This window comes from Arabidopsis lyrata (assembly GCF_000004255.2).
Source record: "Arabidopsis lyrata subsp. lyrata unplaced genomic scaffold ARALYscaffold_8, whole genome shotgun sequence".
In the NCBI taxonomy this organism is placed as follows: Eukaryota; Viridiplantae; Streptophyta; class Magnoliopsida; order Brassicales; family Brassicaceae; genus Arabidopsis; species Arabidopsis lyrata.
Window position 1 is genome coordinate 17,745,918 of NW_003302548.1, and position 22,393 is coordinate 17,768,310.

The 22,393-nt window shown below is 33.6% G+C and overlaps 3 protein-coding genes across 3 annotated transcripts; 1 reads left to right on the forward strand and 2 right to left on the reverse strand.

The window, feature by feature from the left end:
* Positions 1–7,918: 7,918 nt before the first annotated feature.
* On the forward strand, positions 7,919–12,552 carry LOC9302244 (beta-galactosidase 4). Its single transcript, XM_021030378.1, has 17 exons — positions 7,919–8,314; positions 8,602–8,697; positions 8,801–8,913; positions 8,997–9,063; positions 9,165–9,257; positions 9,372–9,515; positions 9,925–10,013; positions 10,151–10,256; positions 10,344–10,428; positions 10,506–10,624; positions 10,712–10,873; positions 10,962–11,137; positions 11,228–11,337; positions 11,429–11,538; positions 11,619–11,729; positions 11,822–11,932; positions 12,025–12,552. Exons 1-17 carry the CDS (start codon positions 8,141–8,143, stop codon positions 12,331–12,333), a joined length of 2,175 nt encoding a protein of 724 aa, XP_020886037.1. The 5' UTR covers positions 7,919–8,140; the 3' UTR covers positions 12,334–12,552.
* A 150-nt stretch (positions 12,553–12,702) lies between these two features.
* Positions 12,703–13,581, reverse strand: LOC9300561. The gene has a single exon (XM_002866124.2). The coding sequence runs from the start codon at positions 13,490–13,492 to the stop codon at positions 13,028–13,030; it is 465 nt and encodes a 154-aa protein (XP_002866170.1). The 5' UTR covers positions 13,493–13,581; the 3' UTR covers positions 12,703–13,027.
* An 825-nt stretch (positions 13,582–14,406) lies between these two features.
* Positions 14,407–20,605, reverse strand: LOC9302245 (receptor-like serine/threonine-protein kinase ALE2). Its single transcript, XM_002866125.2, has 14 exons — positions 20,007–20,605; positions 19,417–19,647; positions 19,150–19,287; positions 18,880–19,014; positions 18,693–18,776; positions 18,502–18,594; positions 18,306–18,425; positions 17,962–18,210; positions 17,723–17,860; positions 17,520–17,615; positions 16,751–17,419; positions 15,931–16,320; positions 15,403–15,649; positions 14,407–15,319 (listed from the first exon to the last, which is right to left on the reverse strand). The coding sequence occupies exons 1-14, from the start codon at positions 20,077–20,079 to the stop codon at positions 14,653–14,655; spliced, it is 3,330 nt and encodes a 1,109-aa protein (XP_002866171.1). The 5' UTR covers positions 20,080–20,605; the 3' UTR covers positions 14,407–14,652.
* Between the last annotated feature and the right edge of the window lie 1,788 nt (positions 20,606–22,393).

The window sequence follows — 22,393 nt, forward strand, 5'->3', positions numbered from 1 at the left end:
TCATCAATTTTTTTTTTCAATATTATTTATCACACCTACTTATATTGATTTGGATATGATACTCTGTATATGCTCTACTACATTGGGACTAAATTTTTCACAGAATTTGCGAGCTCATAAAAATCATTAAGCCGAAGAAAATACAAAGTTTTCAGGCCCATAAGTCCAAAATTTAATTTGAAGCCCGATAGTTCTAAACTTGAAAGCCCAATCATAGTGGTCCAAAGAACAATAATCACAACACCAGTTCGCATTACAAACAAAAATTCGAAGCATAATCATCTTTTTTATTTGGTGTAAAGCATAATCATCTTGTTGTTACCAACTTCGCAACTTACACTATTGTACACGTAGGTGAGTAACACTTCAATGCAATTACTGCTTGATCTCTAACTGTGCATAATTTACTAATTCGAAACTAGATGAATCTCTGCATATGTAGTTTTAATTTGGAATCAGCCTTATATATATATATATATATTTTTTTTTCTAAACCGGTTAAACAAACAGATTTTAAATTCTTATGTTTAACGTATAAAACATAACCAATTTTACAGTACTTGAACAAAAAATGAAATAAGTTTTATATAATCATGTGTATTTTTCTAATCCATTTCTGCTTATATATACAATTTTGGAAGAGAAGAAAGTGTTATAAATTTGTTTTTGGGAGACATACATGATACATCAAACAAAATGAATAAATTTGGTGTAAGTTGGGTGATAAAAGGTGTTTGAAGCATACAATAGAGTACTAGAGTTTTGGCGAAAAAAAAAAAAAGAGTACTAGAGTTTTCGGTTTAATATTTTCATTTGAAAACTATTAATTCAAAGTACTTTTTGGAAGATTTTAAGAAGAAAAAAAGAAGAAGCGAGACTAGAAATAAGTTTAATTAAATACTTAAAACTTTTTTTTACATGTACGTATATATTATATATCAAATATGAGGTTCGCAAATTATTTATAAATTACTAATAAATGCAAAATCATATATATGAAAGTTGGCTAACTTTCATGATATGAGTCTCACATCATCACACAAGAAAATGACATGTGTCATTTCAACATTATTTAAATTAAAAATTCTGCAAAATTAATTGAGGAAAAATCAAAAGTATTCTATTGTGTTAAAATCCTCTATTAATCCCATTCATAATGATTTCTTCAAAATTAAAGTAAAATTTTACAATAATTTTAATAAATCAAACACTACTTTCATTTTATTTTATTTTAAATTTTCTAATTATTTTAATTTAATATTCAATGGTCATCACATTATTTGCGTTATAGTTTACTTATTTGCTATCTAATATCTTATTAGTTTAGTAATTTACCTTGAATGTTTTCTCATTATTACGTTATGGTCCATATCATCATATGATATTCTCTCTTTTTATTTTGTGTCTTATGGTAAGTTCGTAACATTGACATGCAAATTTTAGTAATAAGTTTTTGAGACGTTAAATATACCATAAAATTCAAGACAAATTCATTTTTCTTATATGGCTATATGCAATAGCATAAAATCTAAAAGTGTTACTTAAATAACTTTTTAATTTTAGTGTTGTTTTTCTTCTTTTCATACGAAAACTCTTAAGTCTAAATATTTATATTTTTGTTGTGTTTATTCATGATAGTGAACAATATTAAATCTTAGATATAAAAATAAACAGATTATACAAGAAAATGTATAAATTAATATTTAGAGTAAAAAAACCACAAAAATTGTAAGTACATAAGATGAATCTTATTTTATAAACTATACAATACAAAAAATATATATAAATTAACGACAAAAACAATTAACATATTTTTATTTTAATAATTTTTAAAACAAATCCATGCGTAGCGTGGGAATTCATCTATTAGTAATTATAAAACACCAAAACTTATTGATAGATCGACGATAAAGAAGATTATCATCAAATTTTTCTCGAACTTCAACAAGCTTATGTGGACCCAATATTTGAAAATTAGTTGTTCACAAAACCATTGGATAAGATTAGTTTTTTTTGTTTTTTTTTTAACTTCTCGATAAGATTAGTTTATCCACCATTTATCCAAGAAAAAACGTTAAATTCAAAGTTCGTAAGATTTATTGGAGATTATTTCGAAATAAATATATGATGATTACGAAAGGAAATTAACGAGATGTATATTCTTATCCTTAAAACAAAGCAATAAGATGATAAAGATATACGTGGAATTTAATAATAACACACGACCAACTAATATATATTACTCATTCACATCACATCGACACTAACAACGACAACGCGTTGTTTTCGTCCATCACCAATCGCGATCTTTATATTAAAAAAATAGTGAGTTGAAAATATGATCGCTGCAAAATTATACTACTTCCCTAGGCCATTGACTCCTCCGTATGAACTTAATTTTCATTTTCCGATTCTACTATAAACTACTTCAACTACACATTAATTCAAAGAAAACCATGATATGTTTATAAATATAATCTGATTAGTTTAAATTAGTTAAAACATAAGCCAAAACTGACCCAATACCCATTTCAGTGTAAACAGAATAAATCAAAATAATATTCGAAGGGTTTCAACTCTACGCAATTTGACAGGTCCTAAGTCTTAAATCTAATTCCGACAAATTAACTAAAAAATCATTTGACTGCAACCACTTAATCATTAACCAATAAACTAGCTTAGAGCTACTTATTTAATTTGGATAATATTGTTGTAACTTGAGCTTAAAAAATGGGGTTGATAACACTTGACATGCAACTTTCAGAATTTTTCCTCCCCAACAACTGTTAACTAAATGCGAACATTGTATGCATTACAAGCAAACAAAATAAATTGAAATATAAATCTAAAATCTAAGCAAACGTATAAATTTTACAAGATTAACCAAATGTGAACATTGTATGAATTACAAGCAAAAACAAAAATATATATCTAAAAACGGAAATGAAAATAAAATCATGTAAGAAAGAGAGATGGATCGGAGCTGCGTAATGGGTTAGGTAACTTTAGGTGCGTGTGGTTAAAGCAAAAAAATTGAGCGATGTTGTTGAGCCATAGTTGGACGGTGGATGTGGTCATGAACCACCATTGGCTCTGTGGTATATACGTGTTTGGCGCAATTAACCGATCCAACTACCTAAAAGCACAATACTTTTTGAATTTTGAGTCTTATATACTCCTTCTGTTCCTAAAAGATTGATTTTCTAGAGATTTCACATTTTTTAAGAAACAATTATTGTTTAATTATTTATTTTTATTAAATATTTTTTAATAAACTATAAACCAATAGTAATCTGAAACAGTTAATCATTACGTCTTGAAATCTACGATTTAGTAAAATCAATTAATTAAAAATAAAATAAAAATCTAGAAAATCAATCTTTGTGGAACAAACTCAAAACACTACAACATCAAACTTTAAGGAACAGAGGAAGTATTTTCCTTAAAGCCCAAGACTTTATGAGCTAACAATTTAAAAGTTTATAAGGAGAAATATAGCAATGGACAAATATTAGTCGGGTATAATTTATTCGCCTTTAAGTTACCTTGCAAAATAAGACCATGATTATTATGATGGTCCATTTCTAAAGCTAAACAAATATCTTATTTTTTCTGATTTAACTACTATGAACGTATTATACTTGCATTTTCCATTAACAAGACACATCACCCATGCATTGATGTGTGTGTGATAACAGAATATCACTTTCATAATTATCTATTTGAATAATTATATTGAGACAAGTTTAGTGACCGAAGAAACGAATTAGTTGAAACTTACATATTAATAACCTGACAACAATCAATGATTGTCAAACATTATGTACACGTTAAAAGACTTATGTCTCTGCTTAACAAATTAAATATGAAACCACTCAATTTGTTAAGATAAAATTATTCTAACTAGTTAAGCTTTGAATGAATATTGTGAACAAAGCGGACTAAAAAGTTAATGGATTAGACCATTTTATTTTTAGAGCAGACAATAAACCGTTACGGAGCAAGTTTATTTATACGTAAAAGTGGTCCGTAATTAGTTCGCCGCAAACTTGTTCTATTTTTTTCAATCTACACTAATACAAATTATTGTTTATAAATACTAATAAAAAATAGTTCGAACTGCAAAATTCGTCCTAACTATGTCCAAACTATTGCAACCATTTAATCAAATCCTTAGTTTATTTATCTTAACGGGACAATTAATTGAATAATATAACAAGGGAAAGTGGTTATCCACAGCCGCCAGCTGAAAGAGACACCATGCAATATGCGACTTAAAATGTGACTTTATAAAATATTTTAATATTGTTTTTGGGACAACGACATTTTTATCACTATCATAAAATGAAATCATTTTTATATGGTATGTTACATTAATCAGCATACTGTCACACAGTAACCTTCAATATAAAATTTTCTATCCTAAAACGGATAACATGGAATCTCATATAATTTCAGCGCACACGCATTCGATATATGCTTTACTTGAAATGATAATTAATCACCAATTATCACTATACTACACAATCCTATATAAAACCTTTCTAGTTTACAACCAATATTTGAAAAGTTGTGCTAATTTTATAAAACGTAAATGATCTTCAAACAAGATTCGAGCTCAAATTTAACAACGTTAAAACAATAAAATTAGCCTCCTAATACTTGAAAAGTATTAACATGTTATAATTTTTACTATTATTTTCACAAAATATTGTGAAATACTATAGAAAATTAAATATGTGATTAAGACCATTGACGTATAAGTATAGCCTGAATATCTGAAAATGGAAGCCAGAAATGAAAATTTCCTTTCACAAAAATCGGGGATAAATGTATATTGGTTTCGTGGTCGAGTTAGTTACGTAACTATCATTTTATAACAAAAAAAAGTTTAAACTTCTATTCGAGTAATTTGTAGATAAACATCGTAGTTCATCGTTATAAGATTTGGTGGTTGATTATGACATCGAAGATTGAATATTCGATGACGCAAATTGAAGTTGAATATATATATATATTTCTTTTCACGTTGAAATTGAAATAGACCTCGACATTTGGGGTCGCCCATTTATACACATTTATCTAATTTAGGTAACCCATTAGATTAAAAAAAAAAAAATAGTAACCCATATATTAATAGAAAAAAAAATAAAGAGTAAACAGAACCAACTTGTGACCCACTAGGACGAAACATTGTTGCGTGACGTGGCTAACTAATCTACTTGGCGTAATAACTGAATGAAAGACAATTATCCATACGGATAATAATGAGGATCGAATCAAAGAGGCTTGAGAGGTTATAAATTAAAAGTAGTAAAGGCTTTCACACACATTACACGCACGGAGGTTTGGTTTCTGTCAGAAATCAAACTGTAGTTATTGTGGGTTCCGATTTAAAACATAACGTGAAATGATCGTATAAATGTGTCGGATAAAACAGAAATCATATACTATCAATGAATACAATACAACACGTTTTCGGATATATTTTAAAAACTCTCACAAGATTCATTATTTTGGGACATCTTTGTTAAGGGTTATATTTTCTTTCAATATATTTGATTGCTGTATTTTTTTATTTTTTGACAAAATTCTATTGACTGATCCGGTCAATTTTAATAGAAACGCACCAAAACGTTATATAGTGGATTTCTCTTTGAATGACCATCATATTGTCTATATCAAATTTGAAACAGTTTCAGACTAATGTTTGGAGTAACCGAATCACCTACTACCGAAACTATCAGGTAAACTGTATGGGTCGAAGCCTAAACCCAAACTTTCACTGATTTTTGTTCTGAGGGAGACTTAAACCCCGAGGAGTATTGTAGCACATTCCTATATCCCACTAACCACTCGACTACGGACATGCGGACTTGATTGGCAGTATTGTAAAGTAGAATGAAAAACCTGATGAATGCTATATTAAGTATTAACCCACTGGTAACAAGATTTGAGACAGCCATCTCAATTATCAGAAAGCAACAAAAAGAGTCAACCGATTCTGATTATTAATTTTTTTTTAGCGATAGATGCATGGAAAATCTGAGATGCATGACTTACATTATTAGCCTTATACTTTATTTAAAAAGCAAGATATAACTTAGTTTTCAAGCTACCGTTTGTTAACACATACGACATTTGTTTTTTATTATTCTTTTGAATAATTCCAAAGTTTGGTTTAAGATACTAAAAATATAAAAAGCCGGTTTAAAATTATATAAAAACGAAGAGAATATATTTTCTAGTAAATTTCTATATTAACTGTATGAACTAGCTAGTACGCTCTACAAAATTAAATGCATTTTTGTGCATTTCTTCCTTTTTCTCGTTCTAGTTATTAAAAAAGTCATCAAAATAAAGTTGTTAGTAAATTCACATATCCTTGTATTATATACACCGGTTTAAACAAACTACTGTATATATGTAATTTTCACCCACCCATATTTTCCTTACAAATTCAAGATGTTTAAACTTGGTAAACAAATCTTATTGTATCTAAGTCGAAAAATGTATCTAAAACCAAAATGAACGTGGAAGCCCCCTTGGCCCATTGGTTGAACAAGGGTTAATTAATGCTTCTACACCCAGAGGTCTGGGGTTCGAGTCCCAGATACTGCGATTTATTAATAAATTTGCAGATTATTAGAGGCAAGTGTGCAGGAGATCTCCAGCGATGTACAATTATAGCCGTTCGCCAGGATTCTACGCAGAGAGGAAAAGTGTCCATCAAGAGCATAAAGAAGGAGGTGAGTATGAAGAAGAAGGTGAAGAAGGTGTCGTCTGTCGTGGAATTGTCCGTTGTAGAATCGTCTATGTAACAGTTATCATAATTTGCAATTAATAATAAATCCAGACGTTAAAAAAAAAAAAACCAAAATGAACCTTACTTTGGTTAAAATCATGTGATTTCAATTATAGTTAGCTATTGTGAAGAATAATATGGCACTTTACAAGTTCCGGAGATTAGTTTAGATTTCAGCTCAGATTTCTTGGTTCTTTATAAAATTTGGTAAGAATTAACACTTTATTATTTACTGGTAATTAGAGGCGCATATGTCTTTGAGTCTTTCTACTTCTATAGGCACAAGTCCGGTGGAAGGTGGAGCTTTAATTACGTCATGAATGCGGCAACTTGACTTTCGTTCTCAGAGTCAAGACGAAACCAAAGATGTGAACTAATAAAATCTCATCACAATACTACAATCTTACATTATGACCAAAATTTCAACATAAGAAAGTATGTCCATACACAATGGCTTTTTGTTTACAAAGGAAAAGAAACTTCGTTTTGTACTCCTCCAAACATTAAATATGATTCAAAATGAAGTTAACACAATTTTTTTGCTTGCAACTTAGTTTATACATACAAGTTCTATTATATTCAATTTTTATTTTTTGTTTTGTTTTCCTTTCTTGTCAAGAATAGCTTTAAAACATACTTAAACAATTAATTTTCAATAATAAGAATCTATTTATTTTTTCTTTTTATCACATACTTATTACTCTTGATTCGTTTCTTTATAACTGAAAATTTCTAATTTTCAACTTATGTAAACAATATTCCTACACATTGGCTAATTTGAGCCAATCCAATAAAGCTGTTGACAAAAAAAAAAAAATCATCCAAATGAAATCTTTTCATAATGTTTTTATTTCCAATTTTCATGATTATTTTTAACCCACTTTCGCATAAATTACTACTCTCTAGAATATTTGATTTGTTACTACTTTTGAAAATTAGTATTTTCAGAAACAAAATTTTCAAATATCGTTAAACCCCCACTGATCTCATGGGTAAACTACCTAGTCAATAACACAAAAAAAAAAAAAAAAAAGGTGGAGGAAAATGAAAAAAATTACTCAAAAGAAAAAAAAATCAAAATAGTATGTTGTGACGTTTCAAAGTCACCCGCACAAAGCAAAGAGATTAGAAGAGTCTCTTCTATCTCTAAATCCATTCTTCTCAGAATAGATAAAAGATATACACTCCATTAAATCTATACATACATCAAGCTTATATGTATCACCCTCTCTCTTTCTCTCCCTTATATATATGCAACTCCAAAACAATCATTTAATCCAAACCCAAAATATCCTTTTAACAGAATCTTCTTTTTCCTGAAAATATCTAAAGAAAATGGGATTGAATTTTAGAGATAAATCCTGGATTTTTCTGGTGATTCTTTGTTGTTTATCATTGGTTTGTATAGTAAAAGCATCAGTCTCTTATGATCGTAAAGCTGTGATCATCAATGGACAAAGAAGAATCCTTCTCTCTGGTTCCATTCACTATCCACGAAGCACCCCTGAGGTAATCATCTTTATTCACATTTATTATAATTCAGTGTTTCTATAGAATCTAATTTTGATAATTTCACTTTCAATGGATTTTCGTAACTTCTGATTATAGTTTTCTTTTATCTCTCTGTTTTCGGAATTTGATTTTCTGCAATGTGTTTCATTTCTAAGATTTTTTCCTTCACATGGGTTTTGCTTATTATCTACATAATATATTCAAAAAAATTGTTTTTTGTTGAAAAAAGTGTTTTAAATTAAAAGAAATTAAATGATGCATTGAATGCTCTGTTTTATATGTAGATGTGGCCTGGCCTTATACAGAAAGCCAAAGAAGGAGGCTTGGATGTTATTGAGACTTATGTTTTTTGGAATGGCCATGAACCTTCTCCTGGACAAGTAATTTTCAATAAAAAAAAAATATCCATTAAAATGTTTTATTGTTTAATTTTCGTCTCTCACAAGTCACATGTCTTCTAAATTTTGTTTTTATTATTCTCAGTATTATTTTGGAGACAGGTATGATTTGGTTAAGTTCATCAAGTTGGTGCACCAAGCTGGTCTCTATGTTAATCTCAGGATTGGCCCTTATGTTTGTGCTGAATGGAACTTTGGGTAAATAAATATAAACACACTAATTCCCTCTCTTTTTTAAAAATGATTGGTTATCAAATTTAATATTTTATATGTTTTTTTAGGGGATTTCCGGTTTGGCTTAAATTTGTTCCCGGTATGGCTTTTAGGACGGATAATGAACCTTTCAAGGTTTGAAACTCTCAAACAAAACTCACTTTTGCCCTCTCATATATTAATTTGTTTTCTTCTGATTGGATGATTGTTGTTAATTTATAATTGATATTGAAAAGGCTGCAATGAAGAAATTTACTGAAAAGATTGTATGGATGATGAAAGCAGAAAAGTTGTTTCAAACTCAAGGAGGACCCATCATTCTTGCACAGGTTTGTTGTTGTTTGTTACATTAAATATCATTAACCAATGATTAAAGATATATGGCTCAAATTAATTTTTTTTTAAAATTAATCATGTAAAATATGAAAAAAAAAAATGGACAGATTGAGAATGAATATGGACCAGTGGAATGGGAAATAGGAGCACCAGGAAAGGCTTATACAAAATGGGTAGCTCAAATGGCATTAGGACTCTCCACTGGTGTTCCATGGATTATGTGCAAGCAAGAAGATGCTCCTTCTCCTATCGTACGTTCTTTCTTTTTTGGCTAAACTTACAACACAAAAGATTTTGTTTTGCTACAGAAAATTATGTTCGAGTACTACTTGATCGTATAAGTACCAAACCGGTATGATTTTCGGGTTTTTCTTTGATAACCATTGACTCGGGTTTAAAAAAATGGTTTGAGGCTTTTGTTCTTGTGGGTTACTTGGTTTGATTTCAAATTTGGATTTTCGGTATAAAATATAATCATATAAACCAAAACTTGGATCAGTTACGTCTCTAGATTGGTTAGATTTTGACTATTCTATGTTGAACTCTCTGTTTTTTTTTTATTTTCAACTATGTTGAACTCTCTTTAGTTTCTCTCTTTTTCTCTCTTTATATTATTTTCACTTATGGATTATGGTTTTTGTAAATAAATGCAAATTACAGATAGACACATGCAATGGTTATTACTGCGAAGATTTCAAACCAAACTCAAGCAACAAGCCAAAGATGTGGACAGAGAATTGGACTGGTTGGTAAGTCACAACATCAACATGCCTAGAAAATCAAATTATTATTCAAATTAATACAAATCATAGATTGTGAAAGATCAATTTTCATTAACTTCCAAAACAAGAAAACCACTGTTTGAAATCTGTAAATCAAATCTCAGGTACACAGAGTTTGGAGGTGCTGTACCATACAGACCAGTCGAAGATATTGCATATTCCGTTGCACGATTCATACAAAAAGGAGGTTCCTTCGTCAATTACTATATGGTAAGCAAAATAATACCGAGTTATATATGAATGCGCATAGATTTTTCATTTTTTTGGCTTAATGTGTGTTTATATACCTTCTTATAGTATCATGGAGGAACAAATTTTGACAGAACAGCCGGTGAGTTCATGGCTTCAAGCTATGACTATGACGCTCCTCTCGATGAATACGGTACTAAACCAAACTCAAAAACATATAATAAATATGTCTTAATGATTAGCTAACCTGATTCTTTTTATTTCAAAAAGGTTTACCAAGAGAACCAAAGTATAGTCACTTGAAAGCATTGCATAAAGTCATCAAACTTAGTGAGCCAGCTTTGCTTTCTGCTGATGCTACGGTCACATCGCTTGGAGCTAAACAAGAAGTAACGATCAAAGCTTTTTTTTTTAACTTACTTATGTTTAGATTTTAAATGAGAAAGAAACCTCATGATTTTGAATGTTTCTTTCAGGCTTATGTGTTCTGGTCTAAATCATCTTGCGCCGCGTTTTTATCGAACAAAGATGAGAGTTCTGCAGCGAGAGTTATGTTCCGTGGATTCCCATATGTTTTGCCTCCTTGGTCAGTCAGTATTTTACCTGATTGCAAAACAGAGTTTTACAACACTGCAAAGGTAAGACAGAACAAGAAACTTCTTTGTCAAGAAAGCTACCTTCTTGATCTTTAGATTGAATTGATCCTCTGTGTTTTTGAATAAACAGGTTAATGCACCAAGCGTACACAGGAATATGGTTCCTACTGGTGCCAGATTCTCTTGGGGATCATTCAACGAAGCGACTCCTACTGCGAATGAAGCTGGTACGTTTGCAAGAAACGGACTTGTGGAACAGATAAGCATGACTTGGGACAAATCTGACTACTTCTGGTATCTAACAGAGTAAGTATAAGAACATTAAAACTCTCTTTGTTTTTGTCTCAATCTTCGAAAAGATCCTCACAGTTAGTAATTTACGGGTATTTTACTCAGCATTACAATTGGTTCCGGTGAGACATTTTTGAAGACTGGTGATTTCCCTCTTTTTACTGTTATGTCAGCTGGACATGCTCTTCATGTGTTTGTCAATGGGCAGCTTTCAGGTAATATAAGAGAAACAATGGAAGCTTGTCTAGTCTCTGTGTTGTTTTAGTCTTGTAACTTGAAAACATTGTTGGTATTTCTCTGTTTCAGGAACTGCTTATGGAGGACTTGACCACCCAAAACTAACCTTTACCCAGAAGATCAAACTACATGCTGGTGTCAACAAGCTTGCTCTTTTGAGTGTTGCAGTGGGTCTCCCGGTGAGTTCCTGATGGATCTTTAAAAGCAATCTTTTTAGATAAACAGGTTCTAAACTTCGTGGTTCTTGGTTTGTTTGTAGAACGTCGGTACACATTTTGAACAGTGGAACAAAGGAGTTCTTGGTCCGGTCACGTTGAAGGGAGTTAACTCCGGAACATGGGACATGTCGAAATGGAAATGGTCCTATAAGGTCCTCCACTGAAATTCAAAACCACTTTAACTTTAAGTTTTCTAGTAACAAGAACACAATCATAACAATGGATTTAAATTTGATTTGAACAGATTGGTGTAAAGGGTGAAGCTTTGAGTCTTCATACCGATACCGAGAGTTCCGGTGTGAGATGGACTCAAGGATCATTTGTGGCCAAGAAGCAACCATTAACCTGGTACAAGGTAAGAGAACACACAAGGATTAAACTAATGTCTATAAACAAACTTAGACACAATGAACAAACTGAAAAAACCATTCTTTTTATTTGTTGCAGTCTACTTTTGCTACACCAGCAGGCAATGAACCATTAGCTTTAGACATGAACACAATGGGAAAAGGTCAAGTTTGGATAAATGGTAGAAACATTGGACGTCATTGGCCAGCATATAAGGCTCAAGGATCTTGTGGACGTTGTAACTACGCTGGAACTTTCAACGCAAAGAAATGTTTAAGTAATTGTGGTGAAGCTTCACAAAGATGGTACCATGTACCTCGTTCATGGCTTAAGTCTCAGAATCTTATAGTTGTGTTTGAAGAGTGGGGTGGTGATCCTAATGGAATCTCATTGGTGAAAAGAACATAAAAGCTTCTTCTGGTTCCGAGTTTTCAGGACAGAAGCAAGCTGTTTGATTTGTTTGTCTATATCTCTCTCTGGCTTTGCTTTGAAGATAGAGACAGAGCTGGAATTTTTTTTTTAAAATGAATTTGTGTAGTTATTTCAAGAACTATACAACATGTATATGTATATTACTAAATAAAATTCACAGAATATAATACCAATGAGTGTTTTGATTCACTATAAGATTTTCTCTTTGTTCAATCTTATGATTGCTTCAATCATCTCCTGAAGTTCAAACCTTTTTACATCTTGATCTTACAATCTTTATGGATATTGGGCCTTCAACTAGGCCCAATTTAATATCCATATACATTAAACAATGATGATAACACGTAAAATGATAGGGATTGATTTGTGAATAAAGCATTCACTTTACTTAGGGGTTTAATAGTTTCATATTTACAAAATAGACCCTAAATAAAACCCTATTTGAGGAATTAGTACCGCAATGTGACGAAATTACCAAAATGGTCACATTAAAACCACTTAACTACTAACTAGCCCTACTCTACTACTACTACCATTTACTGATTTTTCCATTTTTCTTCCTCCTATTAACAACGTGTAAATCATTTTCACTTTTCTCCCATAATTACCGTCCATCAAAATGACGAAACTACCCCTAATATAATGCTTTCTCCAAAATACGACAAAACGGTCAAACACAGTCTTCACCTAGAAACCTCGCCAACATATCGTCGTTCCACTCATACTCACTCGCTCTCACCTCGTTTGTACTCCACGCGCCGCCTTTCTCTCCTCCGTATTCGAAACAGCAACCGAATAACCCACTTGCGTCGACGCTTGCCATGACGGAAGAGTCGCTGTCTGAAAACGACGGACCACAGCTCTCTTCGTTGACATTGATCGTGATGTAACCGGAAGATGACTGAACAACCACCGGAACCGCGTACGGATCGTCGATAAACCTCACTTTGAAACCCCCCTCGCCGGAAAAGTTAGTTCCTTCGATATCCGTCGTCGTCATTGTCGGTGAAGAAGACTCAACGAGCTTCATGATTTCATCAGGCGTATACTCGTCGTCCTCTCCGGCGACGATCGTCGTCGTCGTAGTCACTTCCTTCGCCGCCTTCTCATCTTCTTTCTTCCTCATTTCTTCCATTTTCTCTCAACTCAAGAGAGGAAGAAGAATCAAAAAAAAAAAAAGAGAGACCGTACAATATTATTGTTGTGATTTTCTTCTTACACATTTATATATAGTAGAGTTAAGTGTATATATAGAAATTATAACATTTTTATGATAATATATTAATATCTATAAATACAGTGAATTGAGTCTGTAAGTGGGTCCGAATGATGGAAATTATAAAGTTCAAATCAAATAAATGATCAGCTGTCTTTTTTGTTGAAAATATGTTACACGTTTTAATAATATAATTATAGTTAAGTTTCACCAAGAAAAATTAAAAACAAAGGAACAAGTGTCTTATCATAATACATATAACATTATAACTTGTGATGAAAAGTAAATAACCATTTCGAAATTCATAATAATCTGATTTTGTTTTCTATAGTGTAAAGAAGAAAATAAAATACAGAAAAAGGTATGGGAAAAGTTAATGAGAGTTACTAAAATTAGGAAGCTGGTCGGTGAGTAATTTTCAATACAATGGTTGGATTTTTCCTTGATAAAATCAAAAGTGGGTGGATATTTTTCTTTAATGTTCTCTCTCTCATAGCAAAAGAAAAAATGAATAGACAAAATTTAGTGATGTGAAAAGACTTTAATTGGTTTCGAATTGATATTGAAATTTACAGGGACGTGCCATCTGTTTGGTCACTGTACAGTTTTCTTCCTTGCAGCGATGCGACGCTGACTCTCTCTTCCCAATTATTCTTTTTTCTTAGCACAATTTATTATATTCATCGATGAACACAACTTTTATGATTCCATTGGTCCAAACGTTACCAATCAGAATATGAGTGGGCTTATAGTTATAGGCCTAAAGCCATTTACCATTTCGTCTGCTTAGAGTTAGGGATTTTTAAAACCAATTTTGTTTGTTCCAATCGGAATTGTGAAGAATGATGCTTAATGCTTAAGCCTCTCTTACTTTGAAACTTGATATGTACATTCAAATTAGATTAAACAGAATCTCTTGTTTCTTCTAAGATACAAAGATCTATTCAACTAATTGTTGAACCGGGAATGATGATCTCTCCCGGTTTTCCCTTAACCGGTTTCCATGAGGCAAAGAGTTGCTTGTAGGACAAGGCACCTGCTTTCTTTTAACTTAAACGGGCTATTAAAGACTCCAATGTTCAACGAGAACCGGATCGTAACATCACCGTTGGTGTTCCATGCTCGCTCAAGCTTCCGGTTGATAATCTCCTCATCTTTTGCCAGAACCTCTTGCCTCGACCTGAGGTCAAGGGACCCGAGTTAGACTGTCTCTCGAACCTCCCTGACCCCGAGTACATTTCCGATGTAGATAGTCCTCTCTCTGTGTCAGGCTCAGAGTCGTAATTCGGTAGCAATGGATACCGCGCCATCCTCGCTGAGCCTTCACCACAAGAGCTCTCAGCTCGAGTGTCATCTCTAAAATCGTCTTGAGTGATTGAAGTTGCAGAGTTGAGTTCTTTAGCTTCATCGCATTCGTTGCTGACAAGTTTCAAAGCTTGCACTACTTCTCCCATGAAAGGACGGTGTGATACTTCCGGTTGAACGCACATCGAAGCTATCGCCGCGACTTTAGCTATGCTATCGAATGAGATCTCGGGTCCTAAAGACTGATCTATAATAGCTGCAAGCCCTTCTGTGCTCGTAAGAAAAGACCGAGTCCATGAAACTAAGTTCTCCTGTCCGGGTGGTTGAGACATATCCACTGGTTTCCGCCCTGTAAGTAGCTCGAGAAGCACAACTCCGTAGCTATACACATCACTCTTCACCAAAAGATGCCCCGTCATTGCATATTCCGGCGCCACATACCTATAAAAAACACATAACATTATCAGTTAATCCGGAACAGAAAATTGAAGCGGTTTGTTTTGAATATGGTTTTGTTATCTTACCCAAAAGTTCCCATAACGCGTGTTGATATATGTCTGTTATCTTCATCATCAAGGGCATTACGAGCCAATCCAAAGTCAGAGACTTTAGGTGTGAAATCGTTTTCAAGCAAGATGTTGCTGGACTTGAAGTCTCTGTGTATAACTCGCGGACTTGAGTCTTCATGTAAATACGCTAAACCACGGGCCGCACCAAGAGCTATCTTCAACCGAGCATCCCAATCTAAAGGCGAAGATTCTTTATCGATTCCTGAATAAACAGGAAGAAAACAAGAGATTGATTTCAAAGATAAGCAAACTGAATGGAACCAAAACCATATCAATCGAAATACCCAAACTACAATGAAATCAACTAATTCGATTTCATTTTTTCCATATCCAACCAAACAAACAGTAACCGAAAAAAAACAAATCCAACCAAACCGGACGATATTCAGATTCCATTCACTTTTTGATATTTGATATTCTATAACCTAAAACAATCTGAAAACCAAAGAACAGATTGGGGTATTTAAGGTCTGGAAAACATACCGTGGAGGTGAGATTCAACGCTGCCATTTGGTATGAGTTCATAAACCAGGGAACGGTTACGATCTTCGATACAAATACCAATTAAATTCACGAGGTTTCTGTGATGAAGACGACTAAGCATTTCCACTTCGGCCAAGAACTCTCGGCTACCCTGCTGGTCATCTCTCTTCAATACCTTAACTGCTACTTTAGTTCCGTCATCGAAAACACCTTCATAAACTCGTCCAAATCCGCCTTCACCAAGAACCCTCGATTCATCAAAGTTATTAGTAGCTTTCATTATTTCGCTTGCGGTGAATGTCTTTGCAGAGAGAGTAAACGGAGCAATGCTGGATTCAAATGACAACGAAGTTGAGCTAAACCGGCTTCCAGTTAAAGATCTCGCCGAGCCTGCAAATTCAGCTTAGTTACGTCCTGTTTTTTCCAACAGCAACAGTAGTAGTAACTAGTACCAGAGGTGCTTAATCTGGTTCAGCAATCGAAAACCGAACCAAAGAAAATTAAACCTTTTCGAGTTTGTTTTCCCATATATCCGAATAAACCATAACCAAACCACGCTGAAAATGAAACAAACCAGTTAAAATCACAATTTCTTTGAAATCTCTTCACCTTTAACATACATATTTTGAAAAATCAAATTCAAACAGAAGATGAATAAATCGATTAACATCTTAATGTCTTTGCAAACTTTCAAATTAAAGACATAAACTGAAACCTAAACTGTATCAAATCGAACCAAATGCCATTCAATTCCTATTTGATTTTCTGTCTTATAAACCGAAGTGAAAACTAGATTAGGCAGTAAAGTAACTTTTTTTACCTGATGGTTTCGAGAGGGAAGGCAGTGAAGGGCGAGCAAGTGGTGCTCTTTTAGAAAGACGCCGTCGATCTCTTTGTCGCCGGAAAACCAAGAACCAAACAATAATGAAACATAAACCGATAAAAGCAGCTGCCGATAAAACAATCACAGCAATACTTCCAGCATTGAGATCTTTCTTGTGCGGCTTCTTTGGAACATCAACTCCGAGTGGTTTGATTGCCCTTCCGTTATTATTACCAGAGTATGGCCCTGGATCTATAATGGTCATACCGGAAGTTGGCGGGGAAGCCGGTAAACCAGGATAACGCACGTAAATCACATCGTATCCGCCAAAGATTGGTTCATCTATATAGACATTTTTACTCCAGAATCTCTGATAAGTCACCATTGCGGTCAAGTTATCAAATTTATCACCAAGCGGGACTAAATCGATAAGAACAATGGATTTGTCAGGTTGTTCGCTAGCCGCGTTAGCTCCCATTATACGGACTTGGCTCTGTTTCATGAAAACCCCCGCGCTGATTTCTCGAGCAAATTCTGAAACCATTGGGAAGAAGTCGTAGAGCGCCATGCTAAGCCGTAGCTCAACCTGAATTGGCCAGACACAGCCACATGGAGATCCTGGAGGTGTGTTTGTGTACGGTTCCAAGCAAATAGTTGAAGTACAATCTGCAGAACACAACAACAGAAACTGGGTTCACATCGAAAAAAGGACCCGAAAAAGACAGTTTTGTTCCCAAAAAGTAACCGAATACAAATCTCTAAAAACCTGAATTAGGGGGAGGAGGGGGAAATGCTTGAAGCGGTGGACCGAGTGGGAATTTCCGAGATTTTGAAGGTCTTGAAGAGGACCTGAGAGGAAACACTTTAGGAGAAATAAACATAATTTAGGATTTCACATCAAGCAAAGAGGTTAATTTCTTTTTTAAATTTGCCAATTTGTTGTTGGAAAAATTATAAGCGGAATCAAACCTTGGGTTGGAGAAGGTGATGGAGCCGGGGAGATGCGTTGCATAGTGGAAGGGATTGGAGCGTGAGCAGGAGAAATCAAAGAAGCAGGAATGGGAGGAGAAGGAGCATAATGTGATGATGGAGGAGGAGTCATTAAACCTATAACAACAAAACATAGGAAAAAGAGAGAGAGAATTAGAACACGAGAAGTGTGATGCTGGCCAATCTAAGTATCTTAAAGGCTATGGTAAAGTGGAAACCTTTACGGTTTGACTTCTTTGGAGATATGAGGTGCGGTGGTGGTGACGAAGGAGCTGGACTATTTGTGATTTTCTTTCGTTCTTGATGATGTTGATGGTGTGAAGATAGAGGAGGAGGAGGAGATGATGATGAAGGATGGCGGTGTACATTACTCGGAGTAGAATCTGGCGGTGGAGTAGTAGATGGAGATGTATGATGTGAGTGTCTGTTGAATTTTGGGGCTGAGGGAGCTATCGAAGGAGGAGGAGCTGCAATGTAATAATAACATGAATTTAGTCTCCTTGTATTCTTGATACCGGAAATAACAGTAACTTATATATGATTGATGCCTAAAATATCTAACCTTTATGTGGGAAGACAGGTAAGGGTTTAGCAGTTTCATTTGAGGGTGCAGCACCCGGACTTTTGTTATCATCTCCATTCTCACTGGGTGGTGGATGTTTTACTGGATTTGCAGCAGGATCTAGAAAAGAAGAGGAAATGTTGATATTCTGGATACGGTTTTCTTACGGATAAACACATTCAAAAGTTTAGCAAACCTGGTGAGACGGCAGGAGATTCTATGGGGAATACTGGGTGCGTAGTTGGCGGATTTCTTCTCGGAGATCCCTTAGTTGGAGTCGAGGTGGGTACTGCACGGTTTGAGAGAGATAATCAGAGGCTAAACAGAGACATTTTCGTAACAATGTGGGAAAATAAAAACAGAATAAGTAGTTCCGCAACCGCATACCAGGTGAACTAGAGGGTGTTAACTTGGGTATGACGGGATGGACTGGCTGTGAAATGTCAATAGATATCGTTGGTGGAGATGCAACTGGTTCAGAGATTCAGAGACCACGAATAAGTTTATGCCATAAAAAAAGCGTAAGCAATTGAAACGTAAACCAAGTAGGGGGGAGCAAAACATGGTACAATACCAGGAGCACTAGGCTTTTCGATAGGAGGCTTGTGATTGTTAGAGGCATTTCTATGAGGTACAATGCTCGGTGTAGGCGGAGATAGAGCCACTGATGGAATTGGAGGAATATCCGAAACAGGGGATGAAATTGGGCCTGCGGATTAGACGACATTGCAAGTTATAGACTCAAGATTTATGCTAAAGTTTCAAGATTCAAGATTCAAGTTAAAGACCAGAGAACATTGCAAGCTAAAGATTCAAGATTTCAATTGCTAGTATAAACACATACCCGGAGTAACTCTTCCTGAGAAAGGAGGCTCCTTTGGTGCATCTCCTGGAACGAATGGAGGTGGTGAAGCAACCGGTGTAATGGGTTGAACCGGAGGCGAAGTTCCGGGCAAATCCTTCACGGGTATTGCTGCTGGAGCTGAAGAATGAATCAAAAACCCATAAAAATTGAATTCAATACACAATTTCTAGTGGTTCCAAGTGCCTGCCAAGTGTTCGATCAATTGTCTGAGAAGAGAATCAACATTTTCAATCCAATCCAAGTTACCTGGAGCATTAGGAACCAAGACAATAGGCTCACCGGCCGGTGCATTACCTCCGGCGGAATCTGACGGCGGTGGAGCTGCCACATCAGCTAAAGGAGGAAGAGACGGTTGAGAAGCTTTAGACGGCGGCACATTGCCGGATTCAGGTGAATTACTCGGTGCTTGACCAAACCCTTTTGGAGTTTCCGGTAGTGGAGACGGTGGTGATGATAACGGAGGTAACAAATCCAATCCTGAATTAGAAAATTAAATAATAAAAAAAAAAAACACACAAAATCATAAACGAATTTAAGATCTTTGAAATCAGAATTTTCCAATTAAATCAACAAAAGCTGGTAGTTGAATTTTGACTCAATATTAGTTTACACGAAATCATTAAAAAAACAATCACATTATAAAATCGCATTGTATTTGTGATAAAGTTTCCTTTTTTTCATCACTAGTTATAAAAAAGAAAAGCTCATTGTTGAGAGTACAAAAAAAGATTGCAAATTTACCAAATTGATCCATATGGGTCTAATCTAATCCCAATTATCGAAAAAGTGAAAACAAATAATCGCTTTGTTTTAGGGCAAATAAAACTAAAACTTACCAGAGGAAGAAGAACCAACAACTAAAACCGACGAAAGAAGACAGATCCAAAGGAGGAGAATCAAAATCTCCATTCCATAGAAGAGATCAAGCTTCCTCGATGATCACGAGGAAGACAAAGAAGAATTGATGTGTAATCTTAAGCTCCAAGTTTAAAGCAATCGAAGTGGCAGAAGAAGAGAAATGACTTAAAACGCAAGAAGAAGAATAATAAGAAACAAAGGAACAGTGAGAAAGAAGCAAAGGAATGATTTTTTTTTCTTTTTGTGAGATTTTAATGCTCACACAAAAAAAAAAAAAAAAGGAAATTAAAGACAGAAACGAGTTTGGTGGAAGAGAACGGTAGTAATCAAAAGGGGTCTCTATGTGCAATTAATCTTTCATCTTCATGTTTCAACAAAAACGTTTTCTTCTACTCTCAATTGGTCAAGAGAGATCAAGAGAGAGATAGAGATTTGATTTAACAGAAAAAGGTGGGATTTTGAAGGTAGTGGGATAGTGTCAATGGAGGAAACTAGTGTGTGTGTGTTTTGTCTGAGAGAAGCCTAGTGGGGTTTTAGAATCCATTTGTTTATTATTGACCTTTTTTCTCCATTTGGGGTTGAAGAAGTGAGTTTAATTTAAAATTCTTTAAGGGTTATGTTTAATTCATTGGTTTGACAATATTTGAAAAAGCGTTTTCCAATACACAAAACTATAAACTATAAATATTATACGTTTAAAATCTATATAATTGTGGTGAGAGACAAAACAAAAATCTATTATTAAGGGAATTAAGAATTATTTTTTCGGCTGAATCTTTAAGATTGATTAACCAACTACCGTTTTTATTTTGGGAATTTGTTTATTAATATCAAGTCAAGGAGATAAACCCACTTTAAAGATACTTATTTGTCACTTTTTGAAAACATAACAACATACAATATATGTTGTATATTTTTTTTTGTTAAAGTCTGTATATTATATATAGAGATATCTTTTGCATATTCCTGTAAATTATCAATTTATATCGTGTAAAATCATTTTTCTTTTATATATGTAGGACATGGTTCCAAACAGTAGAACTTGTCTCCGATTGAAATTATAACCAAACACTTGGAAGCATATCCAAATTGGAAAAAGATTTTTCAAGATTCATTTGGTAGTACCAGAAGACGCAGAAGAATGAGAACAAGAAAATATTTAAAAATTTTGATTGGAAAAAGTATTAAACTTATTAATATTATGAAAAATACCTTAAACTATAGAGTCTATACATGACTAAACTTTTACAATTTTCAATCCTCCTCGCGTTACTACCTTCTAAATTTTTGTTTGTCCATATCTCTACTATATGAAGTCTAAGTTATTCATAATGATTAATCTCCACAGTCAAAGATAATAAGTAGTGGAATCGATTGAAATTTGTTTTGTATTGTGAATTTTGTTGAATATGAAGAAAAAGGAATCCAATGAGGAGACAAATTAACCCCATCCTATATACCCCTGTTAATCCAACCTTCACCAAAAAAAAAAAAAAAAAAAAAAAAAAACTTAGTTTGGATTAGGTTTTGAAACCGATTTATTGTTTATCTTATTACCATAACCAAAACGTACCATCATATATGTATATGTATGTTTCCTTCATATCCAAAGTAACACAATCAATCCCTATAGGTTTTAGAGAAAGTTTCGTATATTCCATTCACAAGAATCACAACGTTGTTTTCATATCTTACTTTGTTTGCTTTATAAAATCAAGTAAAAAGGATGGATAAAAATCTTGAGTTGTGAAACCGATAGCAACAATTCACTTTAATTGATAGACACAACAATAGCACCGACGTAACATCTTGTATATATGTTTCCCTCTACTTAGATCAATCATAAGTCGAATGTGAAGATTTAAACTACAAATACATGTCGAAGATTAAGTCCACAAGTAAATTGATCACATGTTGACCAAGAAGAAAAGTGTACTCATCATACTATTATTTTAGTTTTTCCATAGTGGATGAAGACCTCCCGGAAATAGATTACAAAGACGCTCCTTCATGTATTAATATTTAAAATTGCCCTTATACCAGAAAAAGATATGACTTTTATAGGCAATCTGTAGTGTATTGCTTATACATTTCCCACTGCTCCAGTTAGTAAAATGGAATAAAAACTGATGAACAAAAAAAATAAAACAATAATAAAAAAAATAAAAATAAAAAATAAAAAATAAAAAAAAAATAAAACAAGTATATAGTGGTTACAAATTTATACTATTAGTTAAAATAACAAACTTGTCTTCATCTTATTGCTCATATTCCCACGATTCGGCTCACTCTCGGTATAGCATTTTCGGTAATATATTTTGAAAAGAAATTATCTTAAACATGAAAAATCAAATTCGGAAACGTC

Coding starts and splice junctions, on each gene's coding strand:
- LOC9300561 (XM_002866124.2), bottom strand. CDS start 13,492: ATGGAAGAAATGAGGAAGAAAGAAGATGAGAAGGCGGCGAAGGAAGTG.
- LOC9302245 (XM_002866125.2), bottom strand. CDS start 20,079: ATGGAGATTTTGATTCTCCTCCTTTGGATCTGTCTTCTTTCGTCGGTT. Junction 19,648..20,006: donor TGTTGGTTCTTCTTCCTCTG/GTAAGTTTTAGT, acceptor TTTCTAATTCAG/GATTGGATTTGTTACCTCCG. Junction 18,426..18,501: donor ATCTCCTGCCGTCTCACCAG/GTTTGCTAAACT, acceptor CTTCTTTTCTAG/ATCCTGCTGCAAATCCAGTA.
- LOC9302244 (XM_021030378.1), top strand. CDS start 8,141: ATGGGATTGAATTTTAGAGATAAATCCTGGATTTTTCTGGTGATTCTT. Junction 10,014..10,150: donor ACAGAGAATTGGACTGGTTG/GTAAGTCACAAC, acceptor ATCAAATCTCAG/GTACACAGAGTTTGGAGGTG. Junction 11,338..11,428: donor TGTCAATGGGCAGCTTTCAG/GTAATATAAGAG, acceptor TCTCTGTTTCAG/GAACTGCTTATGGAGGACTT.